Source organism: Heteronotia binoei, chromosome 3, assembly GCF_032191835.1.
Source record: "Heteronotia binoei isolate CCM8104 ecotype False Entrance Well chromosome 3, APGP_CSIRO_Hbin_v1, whole genome shotgun sequence".
NCBI classification, from domain to species: domain Eukaryota; kingdom Metazoa; phylum Chordata; class Lepidosauria; order Squamata; family Gekkonidae; genus Heteronotia; species Heteronotia binoei.
The window spans coordinates 75,711,098-75,727,350 of NC_083225.1; the positions used below are offsets into that span (position 1 = coordinate 75,711,098).

Genomic DNA, 16,253 nt, shown 5'->3' on the forward strand with positions numbered 1-16,253 from the left:
TGACAGAATTTAGTATACCTTCTGGTGATGTCAGGGGTGTGTGGCATATGCAAATGAATTGTGCTAATGAGCTCCAGCACCTTTTTCTACAAAATGACCCCTGCTTAGTATACAGTACTATACATACCTATGTAAACATGCACAAACCTTTGGGGTAAGTTGTTTAATTAATACGGCTTCCTTATCACATAGATAAGGAATTCGTGCCAAGGTGACATTTGTAAAATAATAGCACTTTTTAAATAGGGAGCAATTGATTCTTGTTATGCTGATAAAAACAATAATTTTTCTAACACATTTTATACATATACAATACTGCTTTTAATTATTTGTATATTTTTATGTTATGTATCATAGCATGACTGAGTGAAATCTACCTGCATTAGAAAATTCAGCATTACTTATTAATTATAGTAACAATAAAGATTCACACTAACGCATTGCTACATCACTGCTTATAGGTGTGTAAATACCCTAAATAAAATGTATCTTATTTGAAAGTAATTATCTGATTTTAGAATGACATCATTAATTTGCAGAGAAAACTATATAATATTATAGTTAGCAGAACAAAAATTAAAACATCACCCACCTTTCGTCGGTATTTGCAAGAACGTGTATCTGGATATCTCTTGTCTATCTTGTGTTTCTGCTGGCCTACCATTCTTGCTAATGGGCTTTTCCTTCACCCTCTTCCCAATAGTTTTCATTTATAAACTGAACACATTTAAAGTCACTGTGAGTCACCTGATCAAATTTCAGAGGGTTCCTCCCCTTACCCCTCAAAGAAGGGAGTAAAGGTTGCTCCAAGCTGTTCTTTATGAGTATTTCAACAAGGTTTAAAGGTCATGTCAACATAATCTGATAAGATTATTTGCAATAGGATGACCTAAATTTGCCTGCCAGATTTCCTATTCTCCAACCCATGCAAATTTATATGCTCACTAAGGGTGAGTGGAATCTACTGGAACAATACATTAAGAAAAACTAGAATTACTCTGCAAGTTTAAGCATACTTATTTGGAAATAAAAGTAGTAAGAAGGAAATAATGAGGATTTTTGAGCAAATAATGTTTAGGATAAAGGTGAAAGGCTATTGTTTAAACTGCACTGCTGTTATGGGAGCAGTTTCAGTTTGAAGAAAGACCATGCTAAATGGCATATTGGTTAAAGCTCTGGTGTTGACTGACTTACAAATTACTTTAGCCATTACAGTTTAGTATGTCTAGTTCAGTCAGTCAGTCAGTATTGATTACCGGCAAACACCAACAAGATCAAAATATCACTTAAGGCCATCTTACATTCCTAAAACTCAGAACACTAAAAATCTATTAGATAATTCCAAACATTTCCGCTTTCTAATTACTATTGTACAAAATTTTGCTACCGCTGGGCTATCTTTCCCGCCACCCTTCTCTTGTCATCATCCTGTGAAGCTCCAAGGCTGCCTAAGCCATTACCAGCTCCTTCTGTCTTCTTTTTACAGAGGCTAAAGCTGAAAGCAAAGATGCAAAGAAAATGTGAAATGGATTTTCTTTCATGCTTCTGGGCAGAGCAGACATAAACAGAAAATCCACTCCACGTTTTCCTTTATTTTATTTATTTATTTATTTAGAATTTATATCCCGCCCTTCCCACAAGTGGCTCAGGGCGGCTTCCAGCATTAGATCCAACATAAATTAAACAATATTTAAACATGTAAGGGAATAACTTTAAAACAGATAAAACAGATAAAACCATAAAAATTAATAAATATTCCAATATATACAGAGATCTGGCAGGTTGCATTAAAATTCTCAAGCTAGGTGTAGGCTAACCGAAAGAGGGTTGTTTTACAGGCCCTGCGGAACTGAACAAGGTCCCGCAGGGCCCTCACCTCTTCCGGTAGCTGATTCCACCATGTAGGGGCCATAACAGAGAAGGCCCTTTCTCTTGTACCTTTCAAGCGGGCTTCTTTCGGCCCAGGGACAGTAAGGAAGTTTTGTGATCCCGACCTCAGTACTCTCTGGGGAACATGCGGGGAGAGACGGTCCTTCAGGTAGACAGGTCCCAAGCCATATAGGGCTTTAAAGGTGATGACCAGCACCTTGTACCGGACTCGGTATATCACTGGAAGCCAGTGCAGAGTCCGAAGACCCGGCTGAATGTGCTCCCACTTTGGGAGGCCCAATAACAGCCGGGCCGCGGCATTCTGCACCAGCTGCAATTTCCGAGTTCGGGACAGGGGCAGCCCCATGTAGAGGGCATTACAGTAGTCCAACCTCGAGGTGACCGTAGCATGGATCACTGTTGCTAGGTCGTCGTGCTCCAGGAAGGGGGCCAACTGCCTTGCCCACCTAAGGAGAAAAAACGCGGACTTGGCGGCGGCTGCTACCTGAGCCTCCATCTTTAAGGAAGGCTCCAATAACACCCCCAAGCTCTTGACCTTGTCCGCCGCTATCAGCGGCGCACCGTCAAAGGCTGGTAGGGGGATTCCCCCTCCCGGGCTGCGGCGACCCAAGCAAAGGACCTCTGTCTTCGCAGGGTTAAGCTTCAGCCCGCTCAGTCTGAGCCACTCAGCCACGGCATGCAATTCCTTGCAATGCTGTCTATGTGTTTAAATAGAGAGGAACTCTGTAGCATTCCTGTGGCCAGCTGAAGCTTCCTGGAGGTGTGTCCTTGCAAATCAAGCGCTGATCCTTTGAGCAAGCTTTGTCTCTTTTCAATGGAGTGAGAGCTAGTGCCTAGAGAGTACTCTAACTTGGGAACACACAGTCAAAGGGGGATATTACACTGGAGAGCCATTGCTAACCTGAGTAGACTCGGGGGTGGGGAGGAGAGCTTGCAATGCCATGCCATTTCATGTTCTCCCAGGCTGAGAGCATTTTATTTTTAAAGTTTCTGCTGTGATCCTTGCACTTTTTCTTGATGTTTTATTTTATTTTGATGTTTTATTTTATTTTGCAAAAACCCACTATCCCCCTCTTTCTGTTTTAAACAAAATATTGCAAGAGTTTTAAGCATGTTTTTATCTTAAGTTTAAAAAATGGTATCTTTGTGTTGGCCTGTGTCCTCTATAAAGTCTAAGTCTCTGCTATCTGGCATTACATTTTACAACATGCATGGCTCGGCCCCACAAAGTCTCATTTATGTCAGATCTGGCCCTCCTAAAAATGAGTTTGACACCCCTGTTCTAAGAGATATTTACAGAGTACTTCAACAGACCTAACATTCATATATATACTTCAGTGGTACAAACTTAAGAGAGAAGTGGAGTAATTAGTTACAGTCTTTCTTTCTGATAGGATTCACAATGCAAAAGGACATGCGTGATGCTCAATTACTTTTTCAGAACAGGGACAATATTGCTTCTGTACTGATAACTGAGAAAATCTTTCAGTTAATACTGCAGAAGGAAATGCATTGAAGTGTGCTTCCGAAAAGGCCCATCTATATCTCTCATAGACAATATTCAAGAGATATGGGGCTGTTGCATAGTTCAGCCATCTTTTCAAACTTCTGTATTTTATGGGAAACACAGCTACATCATTTTGCAGTTCAATATAGCTCAATCTTTCCGATGTCAGGGCTTTTGCTTTACTCAGACCCATGTCAAATAGCTCTTCTGGATTCAACCCAATCATTCTAACTTTATCAGTTATCTTTGCAGACCATACGGGGTACGGTTAAGAGGCTAGGAAAAAGGGTATTAAACCCTCTGGATTTAAATGTATCCTTAATCAAAAGTAAATGGCATATTCCCATATTTTTAACTCTACTCTGGGGAGGCCTGTTTCTTGCCTTAGGATCGCATTTGAAATACACCTGGTGCATTAAACAAAGCCCTAATAAATTTCGATTGTACAGTTTCTAGAATCTTAACATTAACAGTTAAACAATTTGTGACCCATATAAAAGCTGAGTTAAAGATTTTGCTTGGAATGATTTTAGAGCCACAGGTAAAAAACCCAAGCCCTCTTTCTTAAAAAATCTAAGGATAGTATTGGCACTCCTTTCTGCAGCATTTGCTGATGCAATTGTGTGTGTTTTAAAACTGGCATTGTATGTACAATGACTTTTAAGTAATAAATGGTTTTGACCTAGTCATTGCTGTTACCTTTGATTTTTCAGTTAGCCTTCCTGTACTGCCTGTTAAAATGTAAATTTTTAGTTTTTGAATAATTGATTGATAACTGTTCAATATCACATTGTTCACTTAATTACTTAAAGGCACAATTTAGGCCAACTTTAGTTTGTGACAAAAGAACTGCATCGTCAGCATACATCAAGATTGAGAGATTTTTTCCTCCTGATAAACTAGGGGCATGGGTGTCCATTGTATGTAGACATTGAATCAAAGGGGCTGGCCTTGCAATGGCTTTCCTCTTTCCTTGACGGTCGGGGACAAAGGGTGGCGATTGGGGAGGAACTGTCCCAGAGACACACGCTTGATTGCGGGGTGCCTCAAGGGGCGGAACTTTCCCTGATGTTATTCAACATCTATATGCGCCCCCTTGCCCAGATTGCCCGAAGGTATGGGCTGGGTTGTCATCAATATGCTGATGACACCCAGCTCTATCTGCTTATGGACGGACGGCCCGCCTGCGCCCCAGAAAATCTGGACCGGGCGTTACAGGCAGTGGCTAGGTGGCTTAGGCTGAGCGGGCTGAAGCTGAATCCGGCGAAGACAGAGGTCCTTTGCTTGGGTCGCTGCGGCCCAGGAAGGGAAATCCCCCTGCCAGTTTTTGACGGCGCGCCGCTGACAGCATCGGGCAGGGTCAAGAGCCTGGGGGTGCTATTGGAGCCTTCTCTGACGATGGAGGCTCAGATAGCAGCCACTGCCAAGTCCGCTTTTTTTCACCTTAGGCGGGCAAGGCAGTTGGCCCCCTTCCTGGAGCGCGACGACCTAGCAACAGTGATTCATGCTACGGTCACCTTGAGGTTGGACTACTGTAATGCCCTCTACATGGGGCTACCCTTGTGCCGGACCCGGAAACTGCAGTTAGTGCAGAACGCTGCTGCCCGGCTGCTATTAGGGCTCCCAAGATGGGAACACATTTGGCCGGGGCTCCGGGATCTGCACTGGCTGCCAGTAATATTCCGAGTCCGGTACAAGGTGTTGGTCATTACCTTTAAAGCCCTATATGGCCTAGGACCTGCCTACCTTAGGGACCGTCTCTCCCCACACGTTCCCCAGAGAGTACTACGTTCCGGTTCACAAAACCTGCTGGTAGTCCCCGGGCCAAAGGAGGCCCGTCTAAAATCCACCAGGGATCGGGCCTTCTCAATAGCGGCACCTTATTGGTGGAACCAGCTGCCGGAGGAGGTGCGGGCCCTGCGGGACCTAGGGCAGTTCCGCAGGGCCTGTAAGACAGCCCTCTTCCGGCAGGCCTATAACACCTAACTGATAATGAGAACATCTCTAGATGGAACAAAAATGCTTTTATAGACCACTGGTTTTATTTTATCTTGTTTTATTAACTATGGTTTTAATTGTACTTGTAAACGTTTTAAATTGAATTATATGAATTATTATGTTGTAAGCCGCCCTGAGACACCTCGGTGAGAAGGGCGGGATATAAGTCCATTAAATAAATAAATAAAAATAAATAAGTGTTCACAAATATCACCATCATAGATATAATAAAAGCCTAACATGTGGCTTGATTATCAATTTTTATTGGAAGTTGTGGCAACCGCAGGAGTGGCTTTGCACTCTGTCACCACTCCCTCCTGTCATTGGGTAGCCTTGCTGTGATCCACCTACTGCCAGCCGTCAGGCCAGAACCCCATCAGAAGGCCACTAACCTTTGAGCGAGACAGTTCTCTGCTGACAGGTTCTCCTGGAGCCTTACTGATTACTAATGCCTCTTCTCAGGGCCTGTTGTAAGAAGTTTGGGTTAGTCCACCTCCCACCCAAATAACGCTGCTGCAAAGCAAACAGTGACACAAACAGTAAACGGTGAGAGACGTGTTCCTTGGGCCCTGCCTGTTAAGGCCCAGGAATGTTAACAGTCTTACCCGCAGAGACACCCAACTCTTCTCTGTGTCCTCTCTGTTAACCAGAACTTAGAAAGTGCTGCAGAGCTACTATGGCCTCACAAAAGGCCTCCCAGCACCCACAGCCTCCAAAGGCCACACAAATAGCCAGAGAGGCAAGGCCCTGCTTATTTCCCACCTGGGAAGTGCTAGCCAGAGGCTGTTGCTCGGCAACCCAGGCTGCTTTTTTCAGTAAAGGGCGAGGCCTCAGGCGAATAGAATAACATACAGTCCAGAGTTATTTTCTCCAGGATAGGGAGAGAAATCTGATGTCTGGAATTCAGTTCTGATCCCAGGAGAACTTCAGGCTCCGCCTGGAGGTTGGCTACCTTAGGCCTGGCAGCACCCTCTGGGTGACTTGATGCTATCTGGCTGGCATGACTTAACTAGGCCTGGCTGCTTGCTCCTGTTCAACAACTGTCCCTCTATGACAGCCAATGTGAATTAGCAGTTGCCAACTCCAGGTTGGGAAATTCCTGGAGATTTGGTGGGTGGGGCTTAGAGAGGGTGAGTTTGAGAAAGGATGGGATCTCAGATAGGTACCACGGCATAGAATCCACTCTCAAAATTAGCCATTTCTGCCTGGAAAACCATTGTTGCTAATCTCCAGGTGAGATTGAAACCAAAGAACTGCATCGTCGGTATACATCAAGATTGAGAGATTGTAATGGAATTAAAGAAAACAAAATACAAAAAGATTCAAAAATACTCATTTAAATATAAACTTTCAGATAGTGAGCATCACAACACAATTTAACAATTATTACACTGGGGTGAATACATTTAATCCCTTGGATCAATATGCATCTAAGCACCTAAATTCTCAACTACAGTGCTTAGTGTAACAAAGTGCTTGTAGAACCAAGTGCCTGTGCGATATCTTGCATTAAAGCTTCCTTTCTGAAGACTCCTCGACGTACCCTCAGACAGGTACCATGGCATAGAATCCACTCTCAAAATTAGCCATTTCTGCCTGGAAAACCCTTGTTGCCAATCTCCAGGTGAGGGCTATGTCATTATACCCTGCAGAGGTTGCTTGCTTCCTGCTTTTGTCTTATTGTGGAGAAAGACTGTACTTTTACTAGACAGACGCTGCAGGGAGGGGGGAAAAGATGGAAAATTGAAGTCAGATAAATTCCCCTGTAGAAGATACCTGCCTTGAAGTGCATAATCTTATAACACAACCATGCCAGGCCAAAAAAAAAAAAAATCATGCCACAAGCTCACTCTGATGCTAAACACAAGGCTGGAAACACATATGACAGGAAAAGGTGGCAACGATGCCCTGCAAACAAAAGGAATGATGTGCTTCAGTGTCTGGGTGACTGTCGTCATGCTCCCCCTGCACCCCCCCCCCACATTACTCTTCCTTCTCGGCATTCTGGACCTGTTTCAGGGCTTTGAGCCACAACAGACATGGGGACACATACACACACATGCGGGGGGGTGGGGTGGGATGGAAAGCTGGTGTCTGTTTCAGCTGCAGGGTGGGTGGGAAGACAGCAAGCATGAGGAGCAGTGCTCCCTCTAAGCTGAGTTAGCATGAGCTAGCTCAAAGATTTTTTGACTCCAGCTCACGCCTTTTTGTCTTAGCTCAGGAAAAATGACCCCAGAGCACAATAATTTATGCAGTAGCTCACAACTTTAATGCCAGTAGCTCACAAAGTAGAATTTTTGTTCACAAGACTCCTCAGCTTACAGGGAACATTGGTGAGGAGGTGAGTGAAAGCCAAGCGGGGGGGGGGGGGCTTCAGAGCGGAGTCTGCCAGACACAGGTTTTTGCTGTGGAAGCTGACTGGGTGATTTCGGGCCAGTCATAGACTTTCAGCCTAAACTACCTTACAAGGTTGTGCAGATCAAAGTGGAGAGAGGAGAATGATGTATGCTGATTTAGTCTCCCACCCCCACCAGTGTAAAGAAAGATTGTCCTTTTCCTATGTAGAAGCTGCAGGGAGGGGGAAAGCAATGGAAAGCTGAAAGAGGGACAAATAAAGGGAAGGAGATATGGTTGCAAACCCCAGGTTAGGAAATTCCTGGAGATTTAAGGGATGGGGTTTGAGGAGGGATGAGACCTCAGACAGATACAATGACATTTCCTCCTGGGGAACCAGTTGCTAATCTCCAGGTGAGGGCTGGAGATAATTCAGAATTACAACTGCTCTCCAGATGACAGACATTAACTCCCCTTCAGGTGGTGGGGGGAAGTGCATGCCTTCACTTGGGAGGGTGAAAGACAGCAATGGTGGGGGGGGCACTCATCCAGAGCCCCTTTCTAGAGTCTATTGTATTTTTCTTCACAATGGGCCTTATTACTAGTATGAAATAAAAAAGGTGCAAGCAGACAACCTTGTCTGACTTCCTTTTGTACTGGGATTTTATTAGATAGTTTACCATCCTGTGAATATCTTATTTGAAGGTTATTTTCATGTAGTTTGATTATGAGGTATAGCAACCTTTTATCTAATGATGTCTCTTCCAGCTTTGCCCATAGTCTTCCTCTTGATAAAGTATCAAAAGCTGCCATGAGATCCACAAAAGCTGCATAAAAATTACCCTTTGTTGACTTTGTATATTTGTGGGCAAGATAATCTAAGACCAGACAATGGTCTAAAGTTGAGCAACCTTGAGTAAATCCTGCCTGTTCAGTTTCTAATAGGTTTTCTCGTTCTAACAATTTGCACAGCTTCAGGCATAGATGCTTGGTGTATAATTTGCAAATAGTATTTAAAAGGCTTATTGGTCTGAAGTTTTTTGGGTTAGTCTTTTTCCCTTTCTTATATATAGGCACTATGATGGACAGGCCCTAATCCTTTGATATTTGTGCTGTTGAATTTATATATGTAAAGAGATTGGTCAGTATTGGGGCCCACTAATATACCGTACATGTGATTTAAGTAACTCTGCTATTATAAAATCACTTCTCGGGGCTTTCCCATTTTTCAGCTGCGATATCAGCAATGTGACATCACTTGTAACTTGCAACCATGATGGAACATCGATAGGTAATTTATATTGCTGATCCTCATATAAAGTGGCATAATGGTTTCCCCAGATCTCCACTTGGATAGAACTTGCCAGAATATCAGCTTTGCTTCCCTGTGAGCCAGAAATTATTTTCCAAAAAGTTAAATTATCTTTTTCCATAGTAGTCTTAATGAGTGACTGCCATAAAAGATGTGTGGCTGCTGTCTTTTTATTCTTTAGCAGAGTTTTATACACCCTTTTCTTGGCCTGAGTTTTGATTTTAGTATCCAAGGAGGGATTTGATTGAAACACTTCAAAGCATTCTATAAGCTCTGTCTTAGTTTGGACTGGAGGCATGCACGATCAAACCATTGTTTGTTAAATGATTTCCCCCCATCTTTAATGCTGCTAGGTTTTGATAATAAAGATGTGGAATTTTAGATAAGTCTATTATATAAATTCATTAATGGTTTTTCATCAACTATGGTTGATGTCAATGCCTGAAATATAAGTTTTCCTTCTTCTGTCTGTGACCAGGTAAAGAACTCATTAAGCTGTGGTCCCCATTTATTTCTCCTTCTCTCTATCTGTTCTCCCCTGTTCCACCTTGTACTTTTGGTTTCGTATATATTTTACATTCAAGTATTTAAAATGTTTACACAGAAGACCAAACCTATGCAGCTGTGTTGATTAAGATGAAATCAGAAGTTAGGGCTATCAACCTCGGGGAGGAGGGGGACTGGAAATTTCCCAGAATTACAACTGATTTCTAGATTACCGTACATAAATAACATTTATTATTTAAAATGTTTATTCAACTTCTCCTGGAGAAAATGACTGTTTTGGAAGGTGGACTGAATGGCATTGTACCCTACCAAGGTCTTTTCCCTCCTTCAATCCCATTCTCCCAGGTTCCACCCTCAAATCTCCAGGTATTTCCAAACCCCAAGTTGGCAAGTCTATCTGAAATAGGTTCCATGACTGTTGCAACATCACAGTATTATGCATCACATTTAAAGAGGCAATCCTAAGCATACTCAGTAGGAAATAAGTTGTGAAACCCAGTTAAACTTCTCAGCCAAGTATAATTAAGAGGACTGGACTTTCAGTGGAGTTCAGTGGTAGTCAGTCAGTCAGGTGTCAGTATGAAAGACCTTTGCTTGGCCTTATGTGTGGCATCTCCCCACCCTCTCTCTGCCTCAGTTGCCACCTGCAAAATGGGCTCTATCATAATTACTATATTTAATAAGAAAAGCAAGCTACCCTCAGACAAAGCACGACTCTTTCTGTAGAACTCCTCAGGTATGCAGAAAACATGACTTTGTGAATTATCCAAAAGAAAAGGACCTCTTCATACACAAAACTGTCTGATGACACCAGAATCTGCTACAAGGGGCGAAGAACATTAATAAAGAAAGGGAGGAGGAAAGTGCCATGAAGTCATCGCTGACTTATGGCAACCCCTGGTGGGGTTTTCAAGGCAAGAGCTGTTTAGAGGTGGTTTGCCATTGCCTGGCTCCACATCACAACCCTGGTACTTCCTGGAGGTCTCCTGTTCAAATACTTGCCAGCTTAGCTCCTGAGAGTAGAGAGATAGAATACTAGCCCCTGACAGTATACACAATTTCAAAGGGATCACAATTGTAGTCCTCTCCTGATACCACTGCAGATGGTGACTGTAGCCATGAAATTAAAATACGTTTGCTCCTTGGTGAACCTAGGCAGTATAATGAAAAGTAGAGACATCATCCTGCCAACAAAAGTCTGTGTAATCAAAGCGATGGTATTCCCAGTAGTAATGTATGACTGTGAGAGCTGGACCATAAGGAAGGCTGAGCACAGAAGAATAGATGCTTCTGAACTGTGGTGCTGGAGAAGAATCCTGAGAGTCTCTTGGGCTGCAAGAAGATCAAATCAGTCAGTCCTAAGGGAAATCAACCCTGACTGTTCTCTGGAAGGTCAGATGCTAAAGCTCAAATACTTTGGCCACCAAATGAGAAGGGAGCACTCACTGGAGAAGATCCTGATGCTGGGAAAGACAGAAGGCAAAAGAAGGGGATGGCAAAAGATGAGATGGCTGGACAGTGTTACTGATGTAACAAACACGGATTTGAGCAGACTTTGGAGGATGGTGAAAGACAGGAGGGCCTGGTGTGACTTTGTCCATGGGGTCGAAAAGAGTCAGACTCGACTGTGCAACTGAACAACAAAAAACCTGGGATATCTCATAATATTGCCCCAGCTTGTTTTTATTAACAAAAACAATGGTCAAGTGATTTTGAGTAGAGCAGTGAAACAGGGCCATTCACAAATGAGGAGATATTTCTGAAAACTAAGATGATGAACCCCAGCTACGCAGAATATACTATTTTGAAAATTAAGAGGCATCCTCCCTAGTCCCCAGCCTGATGAAGTTTGAATATGCTTATAGACCTCTAGGAAGCACAGAATATTGAGACAGTTGAGCAAGAGAGAAGGGGGTAGGACAGGGAAAACGGAAAGGAAAATTGAAATCTTTCATTTCTCAAGAATATTAACTTGTAAGACTAATAATTGTGACCTACCACATGAAATATTATGGAGGAGAATGTCATGGAGCCCAAATCAGCTCTAATCGACTTCAGTTGTGACAAAGGCTGCAATACTATAAAATCATACCTAGAAGCAAGTCCCTTTGAAGATAGTAAGATTTACGTTTGAGTTAACATACAAGAGAAATAGAACATCTAGTTGTAACTTAAGTTTACTCAGAAGTAAATTCCACTGAGTTCAAAGGGAACTGTGCATAAGGCTACAGGCTACAGTTGGGCAACGTAATCCGAGGAACATTTATTGAGAAGTACCATTCTGTTCAGTGGGGCTTCCTGGTTATGCGGTCGGAGAACAGCAGCCTTTTATCACGATTAACTCTAGGCGCTATATTAAAGGTTACTGTAAACAAACGAGGTTTAGTGTTTTTACTGCAATCAGTTACACGTGATGTGAACGATGGAACATATATACAAAAATACTAGTCTGTTTTTAGTCCTGGGACAAAAAGAATAGATTGGTTCCGATAAAACTCTGGCGATTACTATGGTGCAAAAACCAAGAAGGGAAAATACAGTAATTGTAGGGACGAAAGCAATACCTTTTCCACGTAAATAAGACTAACCTTCCCGTACATTTCGAACCTCAAAATCCCCGCTTCATATATTAAAAACTTTATACTAAATTAAATCCCTTACAAGCTACAGTACTATGTTGTTACAAGTAGCCACGTGCGAAATCCCACAATTCCTCCGTCCACGCCTCTGACGTCGTATTTCGCATGCATGAGAATTTGTCATGCTAGCCGCGCGCACGTTTTCCTTCTCCCCTCCCAGTGACAACCTTTTCGCACAATCCAGCCACTGGTACTCTTTCCTACTCGACCCTGAAGCGGAATAGGAAGGACGGAAACGCCGCCATGGCTTCTGATTGGCTGTTTGTCTAGCCGGGGCACTTGGGACTCCTTTCTCGCGCCACTTTCAGGCGGTTTGGCGCGGGAGCAGGGGGAAAGTGAAGTTGGCGGCAGTAGGATGGACTTGAGTGGCCGCCCGCCCGATGGTACCGGTGATGGATGCAGTGGAGGTTAGAGAGCGGGCATTCGAAGGGCGTCTGGAGGGCCGCCTTGCTGTGGAGGGATGGATTGGGGCTTGGCAACCGAGTTGCATGGCTGCTGTAACGACAGTAGGGGAGGGAAGCGAGCAAGTGGTAGTTCTGTTTGGAGGCCGGGGACAGGTCGCTTCCCCGAGGAAAGTGCGCTGAATTTGGTCTTAGGTTCAGCCCACAAACTGTGAAGATAGTTTAGTTTAAGGCGGGCCAGGAGTCTCGCACTTCGCTTGCCCCCGAAAGGAGAATAATGGGTCGAGCTTTCCATTTGTAGTTGTAGAGGGGGAAAAATGGGAAGTGTTGCTACTTCTCTTGATGGTTTCCACGGTGGCAGATACTGTCCTTTCTGAGGTGAGGGTGTTTTTTCGTGAGGGGAGAATAGCTGGAAGAAGGTCGCCGGATGACTTCGTATGTTTTAATTTTGGGTGTTAGAATTGGGAGGGGGTGAGAGTAGAGTACAGTTTAAGTCATCCAGTGTAGTAACCGAAGTGAAATGGCTTTATCTTCTGGCAAGTTGGGAATACTGCAGGTTTGTAAATAAGTCTGTTGAAGCTTCTAGCTTACAAAATCTCTTATTAGTTTGACTGCCCAAATATACTTGGGCAGGTACACTAGTGATCTTTGGAACATTAATAATGAAAGAAAGGAAAATTCAATTATTTACCAGTCTGCAGAAGTATCTGAAGATGATCCTCTGAAAGCAGTTGCTTCTCTGTGATGGGCACTTGGGCAAATTAATATTTATATGTTTGCAGTAGTGTATGTGAGTCAAAATTACTCTTTATGTTTTAAAAGATAGCTGGGTTGGTTAAAGCATCGCCTTGCATTGAACTGATCTAATGTCAATCTCACATTTGGTTATTTTGTGGGATTTGCCCTTTATTAATGGAGCTAAGGTAATGATAATATTTGGTAACTTTTTATTTAGATCACATAGATGGGTTTTATAATTTGTTTGCCTGAATAGAAACTTGTTTGCTTGAATAGGTAACATTGTTTTGATTTGAGCCAGAAGCTGCAAATATTGCTTGAACAGGTGAAAGAGTAGGTAAAAGAGTCTACAGTGGGTATGCTCTTTTCAGTTATGGAACAGGCACCACAGTACAGATGACAGGAAGCTTTCACAATGAACCAATCTAAGCAGGAAATACATTTTCTGGACATTACTGTATAATACCCAATCCAGTGGATGCATAGACATGTTATACTAGTAACCCCCTGACCGACAAATGTACTTACATGCCTCCAGCTACCTTCCTAAACATAGCAAACAATCCATTATATACAACCAGGCTCTGTGCTACCTTTGCATTTGATTCAGTCCTACAGACAGAGATTTCCACCTCACGGATCTACAACAAACCTTTTTGGAACATATCCCCTTGATGAAGTCAAGAAACAGATTAACAAAGCCAAATGGTACCTGCAGAAAACCTGTTGCAAGACATGTTCCAAAGAGACAATAACAGAATACCACTAGTGCTAACATACTCTTAACTCAAAATAGTTCTGCACATTATCAGTGAGTTACAACCTCTACTGGATAATGATGGTTCTCTGTCACAGTTACTGGGGGCAAACCTTTTCTTGCCACAGAACCCCCCCCCAATCTCAAACAATTCTTAACCCACAATAATACCACACCTAAATTAAACTTGGAGTCTGTTACCAGAGCTTGCAATAGTCCCAGATGCCAGTTTTGCTGTCACATACACCCAGACAACACAATCACTGGACCTAAGAACATCAACTGTGCCATTTCAGGCTCATTTACTTGCTCCACTTCTAACACTGTATATGCCATTAAATGCCAACAGTGCCTTTCAGTACCCAGGGCAGACAGGTCAAACCTTATACCAAAGGATAAATGGACACAAATCTGATATCAAGCATCACAAAATTGAGAAACCTGTAGGTGAACATTTCAACCTCCCAGAGCATTCAATCGGGGGCCTCAAAGTAGCTGTTTTATTGCAAAGGAAGTTCAGAAATAGACTGAAATGGGAGATTGCTGAATTACAAGATGTTACAACACTAAGAACAATAGAACCCCCAGAGCTTAACAAAGACAGCAGCATTTTTTATCTCATTACTCATGCTAAGTCACTCAGTTCTCACACCCAGAACATTAAACCTTTTTGGTCTTAAAGCTGCTACAGGAGTCAAACTTTGTTCTTTCACTCTGCTGTGTTTGTGTTGAAGTGCATTTTTAGTCATAGTGCTAGGCAACAATACAATATTTAGAATATAGAGTTTTGTTAAGCATGAGTTTTGTAGTAGGGTTTGTCTTGTGTGGTAGAATAAATGTTTGTCTTGTGTTAAGGCCTAAATAAACACAGATCTTAAGTTTCAGTATACATAGATGTCTGAATGTATAACTTAGTACTAGAGTTGGTATTACTTGATTAGACACATGCGACACCACTGGAGTGTTGGTGATCAGTCATGATTCTGATTTATGCATGGCTTTTTAGACTTGAGTACATGACTGCTGGTCATTTTCTGTTTGGTAATAGCAGTTGTGCATTTTTTAAATTTGTATCCTGTTTAGAGAAAAAAAGTTGTCTAGCTGTTAAAATATGGCACTATGCTATAACTATGGAATTAGTTTCAAATTAACAGTTGAATAGTTACATCATTTCATGTGTCTTGTGGGGGGAAAGTCACCTGCTGGTGAGGTGATGATACAAAAGCAGGCCGTAGTGGTTCTTATTCATATTGATAGCTTTCTTATAAGAAAAAATATTGGTGGATACTACCTTAAAGCAATTATACATTTAAAATGTTTATTTTTCAGAGGACCTTTACAGTGTTATTCTAAACAGAGCTACACCCTTCTTACTCCATTGAAGTTATACTCTTAAACGTATAACTGCTGAAGATTGTACTGTTAAAGACATAATCATAATATACAAACGTTAATATACAACTATATCCCCACTATCTTTTGAACCTCTGTTAATTTATATTCCTTTCAGAAACATCTGTTTCTCAAAATTTTACAGCTTCCCGTTCTCGACGTGAGAAAAAATGTAAAACAGGGAGACTGGAAGCATTGGAACGTTTGAAAAAGGCGAAGGCTGGTGAAAAGATAAAATATGAGGTAACTTAGTGGAATGTTTTGGCTTGCTTTTACTTGGTGTATGTAATGGTATGGGATTGGGTAAGTAGGTCTTTCATTCTTAGTTGAGGAAGGAAGCCTACGTCTTCTGGTTTAGTAAATGTGTTGGGTTTTCCATGTCAGTGTACCTTTCTTTAAATAGAAGTCCTGAACATAATGTTTGGATATCTGCACATTTGGGGCATTCTTTGGCCCATTTGAAAAAAAGCAGTACAGTGATGGTTACTATCCAATTTATTGTAGATTGAAGAGTTTGCAAGTGTTTACGAAGAAGTTGATGAAGAACAATACTCCAAGATGGTCAAGGAACGTCAGGATGAGGACTGGATTGTGGATGATGGTTTGTGAAATGGATTTCATTTTCTGTTTTAATTAAAAAAAAATTAAGTGCCTTGTTCTTCCTTTAGTGATGTGGTACAGAAAATTTTGCTGTTTTGCAAAGTTATAGTGTGCACAGTTTCTTGTGTGAATTTAAAAAGATTTGTGAGAATTGATTTGTGACCTGAAAGGATCTAAT

General features: G+C 42.1%; 2 protein-coding genes across 2 annotated transcripts in view; one reads left to right on the forward strand and one right to left on the reverse strand.

Moving 5' to 3' along the window:
* The window catches only part of PCYT1B (phosphate cytidylyltransferase 1B, choline), a 78,137-nt gene extending 65,881 nt beyond the window's left edge, over positions 1-12,256 (reverse strand). Inside the window, exons 1-3 of the mRNA XM_060234089.1 lie at positions 12,113-12,256; positions 5,788-5,860; positions 593-717 (exon numbers count right to left, since the gene is read on the reverse strand). Coding sequence (XP_060090072.1) covers positions 593-664 — 72 coding nt within the window. The 5' untranslated portion in view covers positions 665-717; positions 5,788-5,860; positions 12,113-12,256. The remainder of the gene's footprint in view (positions 1-592; positions 718-5,787; positions 5,861-12,112) is intronic.
* A 138-nt stretch (positions 12,257-12,394) lies between these two features.
* The window catches only part of POLA1 (DNA polymerase alpha 1, catalytic subunit), a 492,305-nt gene continuing 488,446 nt past the window's right edge, over positions 12,395-16,253 (forward strand). The window contains exons 1-3 of the mRNA XM_060234091.1: positions 12,395-12,594; positions 15,594-15,718; positions 15,980-16,076. Coding sequence (XP_060090074.1) covers positions 12,543-12,594; positions 15,594-15,718; positions 15,980-16,076 — 274 coding nt within the window. The 5' untranslated portion in view covers positions 12,395-12,542. The remainder of the gene's footprint in view (positions 12,595-15,593; positions 15,719-15,979; positions 16,077-16,253) is intronic.